Source organism: Cetorhinus maximus, chromosome 18, assembly GCF_964194155.1.
Source record: "Cetorhinus maximus chromosome 18, sCetMax3.hap1.1, whole genome shotgun sequence".
Lineage (NCBI taxonomy): Eukaryota > Metazoa > Chordata > Chondrichthyes > Lamniformes > Cetorhinidae > Cetorhinus > Cetorhinus maximus.
In genome coordinates this window covers 29742821-29764006 of record NC_135896.1, presented here as the reverse complement: position 1 = coordinate 29764006, position 21186 = coordinate 29742821, and the positions used below count along the sequence as shown (strand labels likewise).

Below are 21186 nucleotides of genomic sequence, written 5' to 3'. Positions count from 1 at the left end.
TGCATTCCAGAAGGCAGCTCACCATGATTTTCTCAAAGGCACTGAGGGATGGGTATTAAATACTGGCCTTGCCAGCAATACTCACATTCCCATGATTTAACAAAAAATAATTCTGAAAACGGAGCTTATGGAAAATGTTAAGTTTGATTGCTAAATCAAGTATAATTTTATTATATTCAAAAGGAAGGGACAAAAAGGAAGGAATGTGCATTTACATTACACCCTGAACATACACAGCATGTTCCATGGTGTTTCATAGATGATTAATTTAGAAATTGCACTTTTGATTCTGAAGTCCAAATCGTTAATGTAAATTGTCAACAGCAGTGGTCCCAGCACTGATCCTTGTAGAACACCTTCTGCCACTCTGAATAGCTACCCTTTACTCCCACTTTCTGCTTTGAAGTTAGCTTGTAATCCATTCTGCCACTTGTCCCCTCACTTCACATTCTCTGATCTTATTCTTTAGTTATTATGGGGTAACTTATCGATGGCCTTATGAAGATCCAGATAAATTATAACTACTGCATTATTATCTACTCTCCCTGCTACCTCTGCAAAAAAATTGATAAGATTGGTCAAGCAAGATTTGCCCTTTTGAAATCCACACTGTTCATTATTATATTTCTCATTTCTAGATACTCCTTAGTAAAAATTACATGGTTTTTCCTACCACCGATGTTAAGCTGAATAGTCTATAACTCCCTGGGCGTGTTCTGTTCCCCTTTTAATTTGAGAATTGCATTAGCTATCCGCCAGTCCTCTGGCACTACACCTTTTTCTAACAAATTATCAAATATGCATAATAATGCCTCTGCTATCTCTTCCCTAGATTATTTTGAAATATGTGGATGCAATCCATCTGGACCAGGGGTTTTGTCCTCTGAGTTTATTTAGTTTGCTCAATACATCCCCTTTTATTATTTTAAATACACAACTTATTACTCATCTCATCTTTCAAAGTCTCACCTTTTTATTCTACCTCCCTGGTAAATGCCAAAACAATAATTATTTAATATTTTTTGCCATCTCTCTATCATTACCTGTGGTATTACCCTGTTTATCCCTTTATGATCCTATTTCTATCACAGCCTTCCTTTTCTCGTTACTGAGATTTTTTTGAGCACATTTTATTGTCGTTCCACACATTAAATAGAGTTAGTATGGTTATTAAATTCTTATGAGGAAACATTTAAAACAACAACCTCTTGAACAACAGGAAAGACAGCTTCATGAAGTCTCACTGTTAACACATCTGAGTGGTATGTAGACAGACATCGAATACAATTGATGCCTTCAATTTTCTTTTCCCTATGAAAGAATACAAAAACTGAATTAGTAATACTAAATTAAGTTCCAAGTACCAATGACAAACTATGAATGCCAAAAGAAAACCAATACAATTTTTAAAAAATTGTAGGACACAATCTCATCCGATGTTCTCTAATGCAATGTTTAAAGAAATAAAAGTGGGCGGTGGTAGGGAATTTGGTGTTTTTTGTTATAAGCACGCTGTTGTTTTATTTAATGTACAATGTATTCTTTAGAGTTTTGACTGAAGCGGTACCAGATCAACTCTGAGGCCATCCTATGACACAGTTTCTCATTTTCTGTGGATTTACTCTGGGATGCACTTCATTGGCAATAACATTGAAGCAGTCCAGAAGAAAACCAAATGTATAGTATAGTGCCTATTTCAAATAAGTGAATGGTATGCATTTTAAATAAGTCCATTATATATGAAGGTAATTTATCTTACTCAGCTGACCACTTGCAAACCCATAGATATCTAAAATTAGGTTTATTATACCAGCTTTAATATAGAATAGGAAAGCTTGGCTGATATATCATATAACTGCAATACAGAATAACCTCAATACAGGAAATTCTAACGTTAATCAAACGAAAAACTCATTCCATACCAGTCTTCATCAGATAAAAGTTTAAGAGCTTCTGAGAGTGCAAGGTCTGGTTTGGAAAAAGGTCTCAATTCAGAAGGATCTACAACCTCTGGACTAGGCAAAACCGATGGTGTTTGACCCCTGTGTGATGATCTGGGACCTGGAGCATTCTCCCCTCCTATTAGACAGAGTAGAAGAAAATTTTGTAAGTAATTTTGTAAATTAACATGTTGATTTTGTTCATCTTCCTTGCAAACAATAATTTTGGATCCAGTTTTTGGATCCAATTTTCAAGAACCTGTATAGAACCTAAGAATTAAGAAACATTTTGAAGGAAGGATTCCACTTTGCAATAAAGACTAAAACACAAATCAACTGTGTTCTTAATGTCCTCTGAAAGCTCGAAGATACAATATATTAAAAGAAGCCATTCTAAAAAATATTTTTGGAGTTTTGCAATATTTTTTTAAAAATAGGCTTTCCTACAGAATCCTTCTAATTTTGAAAGGGATGCCTAATTTCCACATCATCACTAAAAATTATTTCCCTGCCAACCATAAGACGATATAGTACAGGTGGCCGCCATTTGGACCATCATCCCTGTATCAGCTCTTTGGTAGAGCTCCCTAATTAATTCCACTCCCCTGTTCATTTCCCATAGCACTGCAATTTTTTTTTCAAGTATTTATCCAAGTTCTCTTTTGAACATTACCACTGAATCTGCTTCCACCACCCTTTCAGGCAGTGCCTTCCAGATCACAACAACTTCTTGTGTAAAACAATGCTTCTTCATATTGTCTCTGGTTCTTTTAAGGTCACCTTAAATCCGTGTCCTCTGATTACTGACTCTTGTCACTGGAAATAGCTCTTCTTTATTTACTCATCAAATTAGTGAGGATAGTGTAGAACTTCAGAAGGGTATAGACCGGTTGGTGGAATGGATGGACAAGTGGCAGATGAAACTTACAGCAGAGAAGTTTAAAGTGATTCATTTTGGTAGGAACAACATAGAGACACAATATACAATAATGGGTACAATTCCAAAGAGGGTACAGGAGCAGAGGGGCTTGGGTGTGTATGTGCATAAGTCATTCAACATAGCAGGACAGATTATGAGAGCGATTAATAAAGCATACAGTATCATACACTTTATTAATAGAGGCATAGAGTACAAAAGCAAGGGGGTTATGTTAAACTTGTATAGAACACTGGTTTGGCCTCAACTGCAGTACTGTGTCCAGTTCTGGGTACCACACTTTAGGACAGATGTGAAGGTACTTGTGACAGTGCAGAAGAGATTCTCAAGAATGGTTCCAGGATGAGGAACTTCAGTTATGTAGATAGACTGGAGAGGCTGGGACTGTGTTCCTTGGAAAAAGAGAAGGTTGAGAAGAAATCTGATAGAGGTATACAAAATCATGAGATGACTGGACAGAATATTTAAGTAAAGACTGCTTCATTCATGGAAGGATCAAGAACAAGAGGGCACAGATTTAAGGTAATTGGCAAAAGAAGTAATGGAGATAGGAGGAAAAGCTTTTTCATGCAGAGTGTGGTTGGAATCTGGAATGCACTAAGAGTGTGGCGAAGGCAGGTTCAATCGAGGCATTTATGAGGGAGTTAGATTATTATCTGAAAAGGAAGAATGTGCAGGACTACGGGGAGAAGGCCAGGGAGCGGCACTAGGTAAATTGCTCCTTCGGAGAGCCAGTGCAGACATAATAGGCCTCATGCCCTCCTTCTGTGCTGTAACAATTCTGTGATTGTGATTTGGAAAACCATTCATGATTTTCAATTCTATCCAATTTCCTCTTGGTCTTCCCTACTTTAATGAGAATAACCCTAGCTTCTCCGATCTTTCCGCATAACTGAAGTCCATCACCCATGGTACTAGTCTCCTGGTAAATCTATTCTGCACTCTCTCCAAGGCCTCAATAGCGTTCCCAAAACTTTTGTGCCCAGAATTGAGTTGGATGATCAGCCATGATCATAATGAATAGCAGAGCAGGCTCGAAGGGCCGAATGGCCTACTTATGCTCCTATTTTCTATGTCTATGTCCATGTCTAATTGAACGCAATACTCCAGCTGAGACCTAATCAGTGTTATATAAAGTTTCAGCATAACTTCCTTGCCTTTGTACTCTATGCCTCTATTAATAAAGCCTAGGATCCCATATGCTTTTTTTTAAAAAAGAAAATCAGCCTCCTCAACTTGTCCTGCCACCTTCAAAGATGTATGTACATACAGTCCCAGTTTCTCTGTTTTGCACCCACTTTGTAGTTGTACCATTTAGTTTATATTGCCTCTCCTCAATCTTCCTACGAAACTGTATCACTTGCAGAAGATGCTTGCGTTTGCTCATACTCGGAGGCCAAGCCATCATCAACATCTTCACCGAGGCATACAAAAGCACAGGCCTTACACTTAACCACACTGCACTTCCCCCACCCCGGTTATCAAAATCCACAACAAGGTCTTGGACAATATGGACCACTTTCCCTACCTTGGAAGCCTACCGTCAACATGGGCAGACATCAATGACGAGGTTCAACACCACCTTCTGTGTGCCTTCAGCTGCCTGAGGAAGAGTGTGTTTGAAAGCCAGGACGTCAAACCCAGCACCAAGCTCTGGTCTAAAGAGCAGCAGTGATACCCACCCTCCTATATGGCTCAGAGACGTGGACTATGAACAACAGGCACCTCAAAACTCTGGAGAAGTACCACCAGTGCTGCCTCCGCAAGATCCTACAAATCCATTGGCAGGATAGACACACCAACATCAGTGTTCTCGCTCATTGCCAACATTCCCAGCATTTACCATGCTCGATCAGGTCCACCGGGCAGGTCATATCGTCTACATGCCTGACATGAGACTCCCAAAACAAGCGCTCTGCTCGGAGTTCCGACATGGCAAGTGAGCCCCAGGAGGACTGAGGAAGTGCTTCAAGGACACCCTCAAAGCCTCCTTGAAAATGTGCAACATACCCACCAACATCTGGGAATCCCTGGCCCAAGACCACCCGAAATGGAGGGAAAGCATCCGGGAAGGAGCTGAACTCCTCGGGTCTCATCGCCAAGGGCTAACTGAAGCCAAGTGTCGACAGGAGCGTGTGGCAACCCGGGCACCCCACCCCCCCGTTACCCCTACCACCGTCTGCCCCACCTATGATAGGGTCACGCATTGGACTCTTCAGTCACCTGAGGACTCATTTTTAGTGTGGAAGCAAGTCATCCTCGACCTCGAGGGACTGCCTAAGAAGAATCACTTCATGCTTCTCTGCATTAAAATTCACTATCACAAGTCTGTACATTTCATCAAGTTTGTTACTATCCTCCTCGTTGTTTACTATATTTATGAGTTCGGTTTTGCAAATTTCAAAATGATGCCCTGTATACCCACGTCTATATGTCATTATTTTATATCTAAAAGAGCAACGGGTCTAAAATAGTTCCCTGGGAACACCAACATCCCTTTCCTTCCAGTCTGAAAAGCAATCATTCAAAACTACTTTCTGCTCTCTGTCCCTTAGCCAATTTTGTATCCATGTGTGATGTTGTCCTTTTAATCCCAAGGGCTCTTATTTTGCTAATAAATCTTTCACATGGCTATCAAGCGCCTTTAACTGCACTACCCTCATCAATCCTCCCTACTATTTCAAAGAACTTAAATAATTTAGTCAAACATGACTTGCCTTTAACAAATCCACGCTGACTTTCATTTATTAGATCATTGTTACAGACAGAAGAGATAGACAGACAAACTGCACTGATTTCCTCTCTTAACACCTGTCCATAAGCAGAAGGTATTTTGAGTTAGTTTTTTTAAAAATAGGCAGTGGCATGTTTTCCCAATCCCTCAGTTTTTGTGATCCAATTTACTAATAATCCACAGTAAACTCAAGTTAGGAATAACCCAGGAGGTTAGTTTATTTCTCTCTCTCTCTCTCTCACACACACACACACACACACACACACACACACACACACACACACACACACACACACACACACTCACACACTCACACACACACAGGAGTTTTAAAGTACAAGGACCACTGAAATGAATATTGGTTCACATAATTTACAGAGTCCCAAGTCAGAGTCCAATGAAGAATTCTTTCAAGGAGGCGTTCAAATTCAGCTAGCTAAAGACCAGAGTTGTAGCATTCGCTTTTCAGTTGGTGCTGACCACTAGATGAAGTAGGTACACAGAGACTGAGCTGGTTCTGTAGGCGATAGGACAAAATCTTCCATCAGAGACAGGCTTCAAGGTACAGGCTGTTGTTCTGCCTGGAGGGGTCTGCTTCTTGGTGGTTCCCCAGCTGGATGTTACAGCAGGCTGACTATTTTTCAGTTCTCAAAGTCATATTGGGATTTCAAAATGGTCACTTGAGTCACCTGACCTTGCTTCTCTACACTGATTTCAAGGGGATGTTTATCCAGTGTCTGGAATTGGCTTTGATTTTGGTGCTGATAATGTCTCAGTTATTAGTGGTTGAAAGAGCTGCAATCTATGTTGAGGGTCGGGTGTTTGGGAAGCCATTGTGTAGGCAGACCACTGACTCCACGAGCAAGGTCAGCTTATTAGATGCAAATGACATTCCTGTGGTTAAATGGGTCAGGACATCCCCAAGTGTGATACGAGTCTGGTTGTAGCTCTGTAGGCATAATGAGTTCTGATGTGCCACTCTTCTGGTCTTTTGTGATTACAAGCAGTCTGTACAATGTGTGAGATTCCAGAAGCTGAGCTAAGACTTATTTTGTTTTTGTAACTTCTGGGGACAGCTCCCAGACAAAGGACCAACCCTGTGGTCAGTTGACTTTAGCAACCATCTTTTTAGCTACCATCTTTTTAGCACAGCAGGAAGCCCATTTTTAAAAATAATGAGGTTAAAGTTTTGTATATATGGTGTTGGCATTCTTCTCATGTATCAGGAACCCAACATCATACTTTTCTAAATGCCAATTAATTGTGCCCTTAGATTCTCTCTAAAAGTTACTCCACTACCAACATTAGGGTGACTGGCCTCCAGTTGCAGGGTTTATCCCTCTCTTCTTTGTAGAAAACAGTAGTTAAAGTTTGCAATCTTCCTGTCCTCTGGCACCACCCCCAAAGCCAAGGAAGACTGGAGGATTGTGGTCAGAGCCTCCACACACTTCCATTTTTCCTTCCCTCAGTAACCTAGAATGTATACCATCTTTTTACTTTGAACATTGTCAACCAATTAAGTGTGTACTCATGGTCTATTTTTTTAAATCTTATCCAATATTACTACTGCCTCCTCCTCTGAGAGACATTGACAACATCCTCTCCGCTAGTGAAGATAGATGCAAAATACTCATTTAGTACCTCAACTATACCCTCTGACTCCACAAGAAAATCTCCTTTTAGGTCCCTAAGTGTCCCCACACTTCCTTCCACTTCCCTTTTACTACTTAAAAAGATTTTTGGGTTTCCTTTTATGTTAGCTGCCAATATTCTTTCTTATTCTGTTTCAGATCATATTTAAAATCTCCAATTTTGTACAAGGCATCTGTCATCAGAGGCTGCACACCTGCTTTCTTTTACAGATACTGACTGGCCCGTTTTACATTTTATGTTTTTATTAATGACCAATGCGACCTGTACTGAATCTCATCACTGCAGGATAAATGAAGAGAGGCTGATGTTAAGTTAATAGGCTATAGGAAGAATAAAACAGAAAATAAAGACAGATAATGATGGGAAATGGAAAAATTAATGTTGAGAAAAAAGCAAGAAACAGAGAATGGCTGAAATAAAACTAGACAGTGACATTCAATGGAATGCAAAACCATCAGCTCGACACAATTTCTATTTTCATGTCCATCGTCATGGACAGCGACAATTATGAAGCTGTAACTGTATACATGAAACAATTCTCGGTTCCTTCACCTTGAAGCATGATTCGGCTTCTACAGTTCAACTACGTAAATTGCGTTTGCCTGGAGGTTTCACATTCCATCAAATATTCTATTTTAGGAATCAATTCTTACTTATAGATTGAACAATTTCTTCTTACCAGAGCTTGGTGAGCTGGAAGTTCGATTTTTCCTCATACCAGTGCTGTGTTTGAGTTGCGAAGGACTAAGAGTGGCTATTTCCACAGGTGAAGGATCAGTTTTCAACTTAAGGAAAACATCATTGCTGATGCTCAAACCTAAATTAAAAAGAAAATGCTCTTTGAGGTTTATTTTTAAAGAATTTTTTTTTGAATTTAGAAACTCACAAATCACAATTCAACTTCTCCAATAATTTTGGTTCTATTTTACAAGCAAAGATAAAAAATTAGAAGTACAGAAGAACACAGCCAATGCGAAGTTCATTAAATTGTAATTGTAGGAATCATATCAAAATGCCTCCCTTCAAGAAACAAGAACTTAATCATGGCTTGAATTTTCATCACTGTAATTTCTCCTGGTCAACGTGCTATATTGGTAAAGCTTACATTGTGACAAGATATTCGCTCACCAACTTTCCTTCCTTTCTACTGGTGAACTGGCCCAGAATGTGGAAAATCTCTTAATAAACCATTTATACATGATTAATTAGGTAACCAATGCTCTTAAACAAAAGTGCATTGTATAAAGGAAACCATCCAATAAGATAATTGTTTATGAAATTTATCCAAAATATTAAATGCTTAAAATTTTTGGGTAGACTTACAATTGAATAGTACCTCTACTTTAGTAGTAAGGAGAAATTAAAATAAATGAAATGGGAGAATTTTGGAATGCACTTAAACAATTATTAGCCCCTCGGGTGACGCCAGTGAAACCAATTCGTCAGCACTCACTCTGTTGGGCCAAACAATTGCTTCACTGGGTAAACAGAGTTCCCAACGCTGTGCTGAAAGTAGGAGGGAAATAAAAAGCTTGATAATCACTTCAAAAGGTACTAACAGGTTAATTGCCTATGTTCTAAGCTTTGGTTCTGTAAATCTCCCAAAGTTCAGAGGAAAAAGAATGTTGAGCCAAAGCAGGACTTTCCAAAAGCTTGGTCAAATAGTTGATACTTTCAAAAGAAGGTTTCAAGGGGTTGAGGCAAAGGGATTTATCAAGAAAATTCTAAAATGTGGAACCTAGGCAGCTGCAGGCGCAGCCAATGTTGAGGCAAAGGGATGGGTGAGATGTGCAAGAGGCCAGAGTCAGAGGACCAGAACGTTCAGCAATGGGGAGCTATTGTAGAGCTGGAGAAAATAAGAAGCCTGGAGCTGTGACAGCATGGATGGGTTAAAACATAACATCAAGAATGTTAAGTGCAAGGTACCTGTGAACAGGAACTAATGTTGTACAGTGAGGATGGGAATATTGGTTTAGCGGGGTGTGGTGGATAGAAAATGAAAAGTAGAGCTTTCACTAGGAGGAACGTTAAGGCAAGGTGGGAGGCTAACAAGGCCAGCATTGCAGTAATTAAGTGGAGGCGACAAAGTCATGTCTGAAGTTTTCAGCAGTAAGGCGGGTTGAGGTCAGGACAGATGAGGGCAATGCTGGGGATGGAATTAGGACCTCTGTGATGCAAAGGTCATGGTGTCTGAACCTCTGCTCAATATTGAAGAAAATGCTGAAATTATGAGAAGCCTGGTTCAGTCTAAGACAGTAGTTAGGAAAAGGAATGGAGTTTGTGGTCAGGATATGGGTTTGAGGCAGAACTGAAGTTGATGTCTTTTGTATTCCCAATGTTTATCTGGAGCAAGTTAGATCTGATGTCAGATAAGATAATAAGGTAATTCTTTATGAAGATTATCTAAAATATTAAATTCTTACAATTTTTGGGCAGATGTACAATTGAATAGTGCCTCTATTTTAGTAGTAAGGAGAAATTAACAGAACAGAGGTGGTAGAGGGGTAGAGCAAGGTGTCTTTGGCACACATGTGGAAGGTGGTCCCATATCAATGGCCAAGGAGAAGCTTGTACTTGAGGGGGCCCAAGGATAGATCCTTAAGAACTCTGGTGGGCAGACTGCAGGGATTGGAAGAAACACCATTGTTAGAAATGCTGGCCCCAATATTTAATAGGAAGAAACTGGGAGTTGGCACGGAGGACAGGTGTAGCGGTTGGGAAAACTGCAGGAACAAGTTTCCTAGAGGTCCTGTCTAATTTCTTTGACTCTAGTTTCCCAGCCAGCAGCCAGCCAGATTGAGATGTTGGCTGCCTGGTAGGCAGAAAGCCTTGTGGCACTAGGCTGCAATTGGGAAGCAAAGAGGTTTCCTATCCCTCCCACCCTAAGTGCATCAGAGAGGGAGAGCCCGGAGAGGACATCAAGGGGAGGGGGAAGACGTAGAGGGCCTCTGGTAGAAAAGTAATAGGAGGGAGATGATACTGGGCAGGAGTTGAGGAGGGTTTGTAATTAGATGAGGAGAGGACATTGGGTTTGTAATTAGATGAGGATAGGACATTAGGAGGGTCTTCAGAGGTGTCTAATTGCTGGGAGGAAGCAGGTTAGCTTGAGGGGCTGGAAGGAAGCACTCTTGTGCCTCCTAGCCCCCCAAGCATTACTGTAAAGTCACTTCAGCTGCCAGGTTTCCTGAGCCCTGGGAAACCTGGCCAGCTGGCATTAAAAGGAAAACTCTCCCTAAATTCAAGGCAAGCAGCCTCTTTAAAATATTTTTCTGCTGGACCCATTAAAGCCAGAATTGGAGGTGGGTTGAGGTTCAATCCCCAATTTTAGAAGCTTTAACTCCTTACCAACGTGTTAAAATTATTCCCACTGTATTTATGATCACATAGATAGAAGTGGAACCAAGCGAGGACAGTCTCATTGAGCTGTGCAACGCAGATTTCAGGGAAGTCAATGCCCAGTGTCAAGAACAAAGAAAATGTACTATGAATTAGGAGTAAGAGGAGGTGAGAAAAAAATGATAGGGGCAGCTAAATCATTTCAAATTGTTTTTGTTAAATGTTTAACTTATAAACACAAGATTACTTGCAGCAATACTATTCCTGAGTGGTGTTTAACTGAGCGTTGGTAATTTATGTTAGTATCACAATTGACACTTCTGCATAGCAATCTGAAAGTTCTCATGCAGACTGTGCACAACTCAACCCCTTTAAATTACCACAAGTGCTCAGCTGCAGAGAAAAAATTTAAAGGGGCCGCGCACTTGAACAAATTGCTTGCCCGTTCCCAATAAAATTAGAGAGTACATTGGTCACAACATACAAGCTGAATTCTTAATTAGCTAGCCAGCATGGAGCACAGAATTCTTTGAAGATGCTCACAAACTAAGCATTTAATGATAAGCAAACTAATGATTAATACATGTTTGTAAGACTTTCCTACATAAAGTGTGAAGAGTGGCCACAATTTACAAAAGCAGTTGATCTATATAGTAACTTTACTTTCAGTTCGTGTTTTGTCTGGATCTACGTTCCTTAGTCTTTCATGTAATTTCTCTTCCTTCTTTGCATGATCGCCTTGTTCCTCTGAATGACACTGTTGCACTCCTTCCCGTTTCCTTTGCTTCATTTTATCCCGAGCTGATTTTGACATGGAAATCTTTTAAAGAAAGAATTTGCAATTATATAACACCTTTCTCAACCCCAGGACATCCCAAATCACTTTAGAGCTGATTAAGTCCTTTTGAAGCATAGTCATAGTCACTATTGCAATATAGGAAATGCAGCAGTCAATTTGAGAACAGCAAAGTGCTACAAGCAGCAATGGGATAATGACAAAATAATCTTTGCTTTTTTTAGTAATATTGGTTGAAGGATAAATATTGGTTAGGACATTCGGGTAAACTCACCTACCCGTTTTTTGAAATAGGGCTATGGATTCTTATATACCTGAGGAGGCAGAGTGCAGCACTCCTCAATGATGTGTGCCTGGATTATGTGCACATGTATCTGGAGTAGAGTTTGAACCTTGCAACTCAGAGGCGAGAGTGCTACCCACTGAGCCAGAGTTGACACTTATAGTGCTGAAATAATGGCTCAGAAATATTCCAAAGTTTTCTCAAACTGCCAATTGCTTTAAGTTCAGTCCTTGTTAGGTGGGTAAATGTAGCAGCTATTTTGTGCACTGCAGGGTTCCCAAACAGCAATGTGATTGGTCAGCTTTTTTGTTTTTGGTGCTGTTTACTGAGAGAGAAATGGCGACTGGGCCACCAGGATGAGTTTTCCTTTTGGTTTAGCATCCACTATACCCATAGGTGATGTCTCAGTTCAATGTTTCAACTGAAGGAAAATACCTTGGACAACACAACAATCCTTCAGTACTGTAGAGTTTAGATCATGTGCCATGGGAGCTGAATCCACACCATTTTGACTTTTAGGTGAGAATCAGAATCAAGCTGACACTTCTTGCAAAAGATCACTTCAATTATAAAATTGATTATATCTCTTCAATCACAGAAATATCATCCAGAATTCTAGGGTGGGGTTTTTCACCCCCGCTCGCTGCCGGGATCGTCTGGTCCCGCCAAAAATCAATGGACTTTTGGCTGGGTTGCTGAATCTCCCACGGCAGAGCCAGAAAATCCCGACCCTAATCTTAAATAGTATTTGGGTATAGAGCAGTGGTACAGGTACACAATCTTATTCCATTAATATTTTAGAAATTTTTAGGAAAGTAAGTAATTGAGAATATTTCTGCATTTGAATTGGCTTCTTATAACAGCATGTCTATCATTGTATCTATAATATCCTAATTTGTGCTTTACATAAATACACATGAGTCAATTAAAAAAGAATCACTGAATCCAGAGGCCAAGGCTAATGCCCTGGGGAGATGGGTTCAAATCCCATCTCAACAGCTGGTGGAATTTAAATTCAATTAATAAATCTGGATTATAAAGTTAGCCTCAATAATGGTGACCATGACAACTCTCATCGATTGTTGTAAAAACCCATCTGGTTCACTAATGTCCTTTAGGGAAGGAAGTCTGCCTTCCTTACCCAGTCTGTGACCCCAGACCCAGCAACGTAGTTGACTCTTAACTGCCCTCTAAATTAGCCTAGCAAGCCACTCAGTTTAAGGGCAATTAGGAATGAGCAACAAATGCTAGCCTTAGCAGCCACACCCACGTCCCATGAAAAATTTTTAAAAACTGCCTTCAACAGATTTGTGAATTTTACAATACTGAGAAATATGCTGCAAATTCTGAATACCAAATCTGAAGAAGAGTCATAAGGACTCGAGACGTTAACTTTTTTTTTCCATCCACAGTTGCCGTTAGACCTGCTGAGGTTGTCCAGCATTTTCTGTTTTTGTTTCAAATTTAACTTGTTAGTAATCCAACAACTGTAAAGCTGTAAACAATCCAAAAATATTTTGCTACAGTAGGGCATCTTATGGCATTTACCACTATACTTGCATGATTAGGATTTAAAATTTGTTGTGTAGTAAGTTGTAAAAGTGCAAGATCATAACAACACTGAGGGAAACAGGGCCTGAGTGAACAGCACAGGCAAATGTCTATCTCCTTCACCAATCAACTTGAAGGAATGTGAAATAAGTAGTGCAAGGACTGGGAAGTAAGTATAAATTAGAGTGAGTGAATTCTATGTCAAATCAGAAAATGAAATATAGAGTGGGAAAGAGAAATTGGATTGAGGGAAAAACAGCAAAGTAAACACAAACAATACATTAAAAGTGTGCTTAGACTTGAAAGGATAAGACAATTTTCTATGGGTAGTTTAGTTCATATGCGCAAATACAGCAATTTAACGTCATTCATATATTTCAGTGGCGAGGTAGACTTAGATAAAAAAACAAAAACAGAATTACCTGGAAAAACTCAGCAGGTCTGGCAGTATCGGTGGAGAAGAAAACAGTTGACGTTTCGAGTCCTCATGACCCTTCGGCAGAACTAAAGCTTTTAGCTTTTTGTTTATATCTCAGGTAGACTTAGATGCTGTTTTCATGAAATAACTCAGAAACTTTTGGATATTCATGTTTAATTGTGCATCTGTCCCTAGTCTAAAGTTGGTCTACTATTTAAACATAAATATAGACAAACACCAATAGCTTCACCATTACTTTGACAGCAAAGTCATAAAAAAACAGCTGTCATGTATTATGAATTATGTTGTGAATATCTATTTCATAATTAATATGTTTTAGAATATAACTTTTAGCTTTAGGAAGTTAAACTGTCAAATGTAAGGTAAATGAAAAAATCCTGATTGAGAAACTGGTTATAATCCTGAAGTAAATGCAATTTAAACAACTTGGAATTTATTACATTTAAAAGGTTGGGACCATGTTGACTTAAGAGGTTAACAGCTAGAAAGGTAAGATCATAAAACAGCAGATGGGCTTACTTAGCTAAATAACTGGAGGCATGATATCTGCATTATCATAAGTTATTCACGTAGTTTCTCAGAATTAAGGAAAGCTTTGGAATTAAAAGGTAGTCAATTTGCATTTCTACCTGGGAACCTGTGTATTACATTGCCATGGAGATAAGTGGAGCTTAGTGAGATACTTTGTTTTTGAATTTGTCTCTGTGAATTCAGATAACGCACAGCCAGCAAGCAAGACTGGCTAATGTTTGGAAAAGCAGCTAAGAGGCGGTGTCAGTTTTGAGTCTTTTGTAGCTTGTAACTCCTTGAAAGTCGAGAGATAAAGCCAGACGTACACCTGAAGTAGAGTAAATGCTATCCTCCATGACACAGCCTGCAATGGGGAGTTGGTATTCAGTTTAAGACAAAAGTTGGTAAGGGGAAAAGAACTCGAAGATTTATTTAGCTGGAAGCTAAAGGAAAAAAATCTACAGTAGTCCCAGTGAAAGGCAGTTAATCTTGTTGTAGTTGGAATTCTGGAAGTAATAAGCTTGGTTGCAGTTTGAAACCATAGCAGCAGACTATTGGAAACCAAGGGAGTTTTCTGATATTTTAAGCCACTGAGCAAGAGTCACAGGGAGACTGGATTACACAGCTCAAGCACCAGAGTTGTGAAGTTTGCAAAGAAATTTGAGGGTCACTTAGCACAAAATACTGGAAGAACCCCCATGAAATCTTGTACCTTGGAGAACAGCTGGAACACTGAAGAGAAATCAGGTTGAATTCCAGAGAGCTGTGATATACCTTTGGATCGGTCCCAGAGAAAATTGAATGAACTTTCCAAGATTTTGTAAGATAAGAGAACTCGTAGGGGACGATTAAAAAGTAAAACTGAGTTTAAAGCATGAGTCTTTATAAGCTATACTGATAAGTTAATAGTGCTTACTTCGTTTAATTCTTTTTGATATACAATAAAATTTGTTTTTGTTTAAAAACGTGAAATCTTGTAGTGTAGTTTTGTCAGTTAATTACTGGGGGTTCAGATATCATCTAAACCAAATTCCAGCATTTATTGCTTGTGCTAACTGCCCTAGGAAAGATGGCGGTGAACCACTATTAAACATTGATGGAATGAAGGTTTTGTCTCTCTGCTGACTATATTGCTGTTGTAAAAAAATACATTTTAGTCTCAATAAGTTCCCTGTGAATATGATGCTACAACATAAAAGGGTCAATTTAATTCAAAATGAATTTTAAAATAACAAGGCCACAAAATTAACTCATACAGAATAACTGCTCTGAGATTAAGGTTATGATGCATTAATGTGGCAGCAGGTGAGGTAATTTAGATCTGCAACAAATCTAAACTGAGAATGCTTGATGAGTGCAGGTATAAAAGTTTCTCTGTATTATATTTTAAAATAGCGACGTGTATTACTATGCATAACAAATTAGCAGCGTTCGCTCCTTGACACCATAACAATATTGTCTTTTCTTAGAAATATTACATGCGGCTGAAGCTTTTCATCTTGCACTTATCAGGACAAGAATGCCAAATTTCAAAAGCAGCAACAATTTACACTGCATGACAGAAAGGTGCTGATTGGTTGGCAAGTCAACTCTGATTGGCCGAGGTGTTCTGAGTCAGGCCTTGGCCAGAGTTGACTTGCCAACCAATCAACACCCTTCTTTCATGCAGTATACATTGTTGGTCCCTTTGAAATTTGGCATTCCTACATCTGTTCTGACGATTGCACAAAACAGCATGTTTCTTTTTTCACCAATATTCAAGTTCTGTACTACCAAGCAACTATAAATATTGTAATACTTTCCTTGCATTCCAGCTCTTTTGTTTTAACTCGATTACCTCCCATTTATTAAGTGCTATTGTAGCATTACCTCTCTCTCATTCTCCGAAGCATCAAAGCCAGTTTGACTATTCTGGGGTACAGCCCTTCCATAGATTCCTGAAGGAGGATCCATTGTTTGCTTTAAGTCACAAATTTCATCCCCATTGTCAAAAGACGGGGTAATGGCTTGGCTGTATGTTAATGGAACTGACTGAGGGCTTCCAAAGACTCCTTATGGGAAGAAAGCAAAAATAAATTGATAAAGAGTTACCTTATTTTCAAAAATGCAATGCATGTCAATAGACCAATGCATGTCAATAGACCAACATCAATTTTATTGAGTTATAAATAACAGCACAAAAAAAAACCCAGTACCAAAGGATGAACTACTTTTCATAGAATTATAGCATTTAATTATTAATAATATGGACAGTCTTGTAGAGCTCTGACAGTTCTATGCAACATGGCATTTTCATTGAATAAATTCAGAGATTTTTCATCTCGGTGCATGGAGAACATGAAGAAAAAACAACTGCTCAATAAACCTACCTTTTCCTACAATAACTACAGAGTCATCGGAGAATCCATTTCCAGAACTTGTATCGTAGTTGTTCATCTGCTGCGTACTGAAAGTAGATCCTGTCAGTCCTAAAACAGTTATTAATTGGTTAAAAAATTTGAAAGCAATAACTTGCACATTGTGCATTTTACAGCCGTAGGATGTTCAAAAGGACTTCACAGCAATGAATTATAGTCAGTGTTGTAATGAAGGGAAGCACAGCAGCCATAAGTTTCACCATCTCCTAAAGTTTTCATCTGTAAGCATGAATAAAAGCAGGGTTTCCGGCTAAGCAGCATAACGCAGGTCCCACAACTCTCATACTGAGATTAGGGGGGTAGTGGCTGTGATTGGAGGTGTGTTGTGGTGGGGTGGGGGCAGTTGCGGGCAGAGGGGGAAATAGGGGAGAGAAGCCTCTTTATTTAATATGGTAGTTTTGATTGGTAGCTTACCCAACCAATCCTTGACAGTGTGTGCTGGGAAGGGGCAGAGACTTGTTGGGCCAGGTTTTGCAGCGGAAGTGTTGGGGGAGGGGGGTGTGGGTGGTGGTGGCTGATGGCAAATTGTCTACTGCGCTCACTCTCATTACCCCTCAAGCTGACCACAACTTCAAACGGACATGCACAGATTAACACAGAAATTTGGAAGTTGCGGTCTGTCAGTCAGGGCTCCACCACAGACTGTGCTCTGGACCTCTCCCAAAGCTGCCTATCACTGAAATCGGTGAGAATTTTCAACTTTCCCACTCTCACTTCGCTAATTGAAACCCCTCAACAAGCTACACCATGTTCAGTCAAGCGTGTTTGGAAACTTAGCAATGTTTAATAAAATTTGATGAACAATAGAACTGACTCTAAAAAAAATTGTGAATTTCTGTTAAATTATTAATTAGTAGATTTAAGCTAAAATGGCTTAAAAATATTTAAAGTTTTTTTCAGATATTTTAGCTTCTACCTTCAGCCCATATATATGTCCTAATCCTAAATTCCGTCTATGTAAAAATTTTATTAAATGCGATTTTATTTTAGTGCTTTTTGTTTGTTTTTTGTGTCTGTGAAAATCCATTAATGTGATTGGCTGCTTGGACAGCCTGATGACATTGCTGCTGCTCCCTGATGGGAATTGCCAGGGAAGAACACTGCTTCAGTTGCAGTATCACTGCATGTTGATAGAGGTGAAATTCTTGCCAGAGATCACCTGATCTCTCAGCAAGACTTACATTGAGGTTAGTGGCAAGTGCCCTTCCTTCATTACTGACTGCAAACGCTGGAACAATAAGTTCTTGACTTCCCTTCACTCTCTCTCTATGTAAAGACAGTCTGCAGCAGACATGAGTTTAGAACAGTCAGACTGAAAGGAGTAGAGAATTCATTTTTTAAAGTTAGACAGTCAACAATACTGACTAGCATAGCAAGATAGGCTTATGTTAAGGGTACATTATTTCTGATTTTACAAGGATTGAAAGGAAATAGATAAAGCTAGATATTAAAATACAATTTTGTTAATTCATGTATTTTCCACAAAATAAGTCAATTTGTTGCTTTACATTTCATTTTGTTCCACTGGAGGGTTTACTAGGTTGCTATCCAGAAGATAAGACAGACACATCTGAAATTATAGTATCAAGTACACACCATGTATTAGAACCATACCTTCAAGAACTATATTTTCTTTTAAAATTTGGAAGGACATTGCATTATTTGGACACTTGGGAACTGACTGGGGATTTTTTTTAAAAGGGTCATAAGTTCACCTTGGACTGTGAGCAAACATGCCTTTTCCAAGAAATCACATGGTCTCAGCTAAATGATTCACATGGCAATTGTGGAAGAAAGCTATTTGTTTATTTGAACTGCCACCACTTTAATTAATGGAAAAAAAAAACTGCTTTACAGGCAAAGGCCCTAGTGATTTACTGGAAATTCCTTGACAGAGATGAGTTATGTTTTGAACTTGCTTTTTTGAACTTAATTGGGAATAAACTGAGAAGGGGAAAGCTGCTCAGCTCGTGCTCTCCTTGCCTTGCCTGAAATACAGTGTGGTTATCAGTATCCTCATCTTAGTGGAACTTGTGTGTTTGGAAACCCAAGATGCTGAGATGAGAAGGACTGATCCAGCTCTATTCTCCGCCATGCTGAAGCTCGTTGGTAAGAGCCTCCAGACATCTACTGGGACTAGCAGTTCATCTTCACATGAGGGAACACCAGATTGATAGCATTAAAACTATGTGAACTTTATCCTTTTTGTAAAGTTTTTTCTTCAACCGCCCATCTCTGCAGAGGCCCTACTTGTTTGTCATGTGTTTCTGTGTTTGTGTGCACGTGCAGGGAAATTTTAAAAGGGATAGGTAGTTACATTTACAGATTACAAATTGTATCTTAACCAGCTCTTGCAACTTGTTTTAAAAAAGTTTTGTTTCATAATAAATCAATCATTCTGAGTTTATTGAAAGAAGTCTGGTTCAAGTCTCTTATTCTGGGTCTAACAGTAGTGAAGGTAAATAATTGGCCATTTTGGTGAATGAATTAAACATTTACACTAATGGTGCAACCTGTGGAGTAGTGGGGCAAGATAAAGCGTGCACGCCTTCCAACCCGGACATAGCACATGAAAGAAATTTCCTCACGTGGACGGGATTTTCATCCGATTAGATTTTTGGCAGTAAAGATATTGGGAATTTTCTGCTCCTGCCAATGGCAGGAATCGTGGCGGGCGGGGGCACTAAACTTGGCATGATGGAAAATGTCAGTTTCGCGCTGGCGGGATATCAGTTGGAATCTTGTTCTCCCAACTTTGATGTCGGGTTGAAGGTGGGTCGGGTTTCCCGCTGAGCCCTGTTAGGAACCATGCTTTCATCTCATGAATGATCATTAAAAGACCAACTCACCAGAATTACTTACCTCCTCCAAATTAAGTGCCCTGCCAGTGGATAATTAGGACGGTATGTTTCCTGACTGTATATAAGTGGCATGCGGCTGACGAACTTCGTTTCATCAATGACTTCAAGGTATGTAAGCACTGTTTTTGCCTACCTGCGAGATTTCGGGTGCCTGTATCACAAGCTGCGCCAAGGATGTAGGAGGCAATACCAGCAAGGGCATGGGGAAAGGTTGTGGAACACTGGCGGGGAGTGGGGGGCGGGAGGGGAGAGACAGGGGCAAGACTCGGGAGTGGTCAAGGAACAGAATGGAGTTCTGAAAGGTTGTTCTGGGCAAGAGCTATAAGACAGTCCAAGGAAGAGTCCAAGTCTGTCCTGAGGCTGTGCGGGCCATGTTAGAGGGCTCTGCATGGATCTACGCATGTCTTGGTCCCAGTCTTGGGTGGGGAAGACCTCTCTGTGCCAGTGACAGTCGTGCACAGTATGGTATGCAGGGCGTGGTCAGTCACCTAAGGATTTTGGTTCTCTAGGTTAGTCTAATGGTACTGTGAGGCAGATGGCAAGGTCAGGGGAGGCACCTGTATCCTGTAACTTGTTAGCTGAAAAGTCATGGGAGAGTATGGTCCCATGGTGGGGTGGAGTGTCCCGGAAAGTCAGGGTGCATGTGGCCTTGAGAAGGGGAGGGGCGAAGTTGACAAAGTTTCATCAGGAGGAGCGCACACCTCTGACAGTATAGACTCATTCCAGTCTAGCAGACATTTCAAATGTCACCAATTGGAACTAACTTCCACTGCTCTGTGCCATGCATGGGAGAGTGGGGACTAAGAAAGCAATAATGTTCAGCCTTAAAAGCAGAGACGAAATTATGTTGCAGGAAGGCATGAAAGGCTATGGTGCTCAACGATGAATATAACTTTAACCAAAACTTGCAAAATGCATTTGGGTGAAAAGGCTGCAACCTTGGTCATGACAAATACTTATAACATCCACAAACCACAGACTTCAGTGCAACAGCATCAGGATAATCATTAACTTTGATGAACAATTCCCATGAGGTCACATATTGTCTGTCAAAGATGCAAGGGTTACGTGTCTTGTCTAGCTTTCATTTTGATATGGAAAGTGCTTTTGTTCATGTTGAAAATGTTGACATGAAAATAAAGTTGATTCACAGTGATGAGATTGAGTTAGACATAATGAAAACGAGGAAAAAGATGGGAGATAATGTAGGGGGTTCACGTTGTACCCTTGAATGAACGTGGGAACTTGCATCACATCGAATGGCCATTCAATATCTCAGACTTGGAGAGGGATAAATACGAAACATATTTACAATAATGCAGGTTATGTACAATGAACGAACACCTGTGCCACCATTGTGAATTCAAGACTTCTTAATTTTCCTACTGCTATGTTTAGGTGCAGCCCTGACATCCACAGCAAGGTGGAGGCTGCCTGCTATATCCACTTGTTTGAGAATACTTTGGCAGGAGTCCTCTGGAGGCCCGAGGTTGTGAAGGCCCTGGCCTGCTAAGGGTCCCCTGCTCTGGGGCAGGTGCACCCTCCTCGGCCTGAGCTGCTGGAATTGATGGGGTCACAGGCAGGCGGGATTTGGAGTAGCTGGACACCCCTGGAGCGTTCTGGGTGGATACTCTGGAGTGTCTGGCTGGTGCTCCTCCCCCCATGGGTGCCCGAGGGCCCCTCCTGGACTCTTCGAGAAGAGGCGGCACGTGGACGTCGGTTGAGGTGC

At 40.1% G+C, this 21186-nt stretch overlaps 1 protein-coding gene across 2 annotated transcripts in view; it reads right to left on the bottom strand.

Annotated features, from left to right (window-relative positions):
- The window catches only part of togaram1 (TOG array regulator of axonemal microtubules 1), a 148165-nt gene that overhangs the window by 25861 nt on the left and 101118 nt on the right, over positions 1-21186 (bottom strand). For both annotated transcript variants that reach the window (XR_013579446.1, XM_078562321.1), the window contains exons 9-14: positions 16549-16647; positions 16049-16230; positions 11264-11420; positions 7944-8081; positions 1923-2079; positions 1206-1311 (exon numbers count right to left, since the gene is read on the bottom strand). Coding sequence is in view for 1 of the 2 variants with exons in the window: in XM_078562321.1 (XP_078418447.1) it covers positions 1206-1311; positions 1923-2079; positions 7944-8081; positions 11264-11420; positions 16049-16230; positions 16549-16647 (839 nt within the window). In the remaining variant the exon portion in view is untranslated. The remainder of the gene's footprint in view (positions 1-1205; positions 1312-1922; positions 2080-7943; positions 8082-11263; positions 11421-16048; positions 16231-16548; positions 16648-21186) is intronic.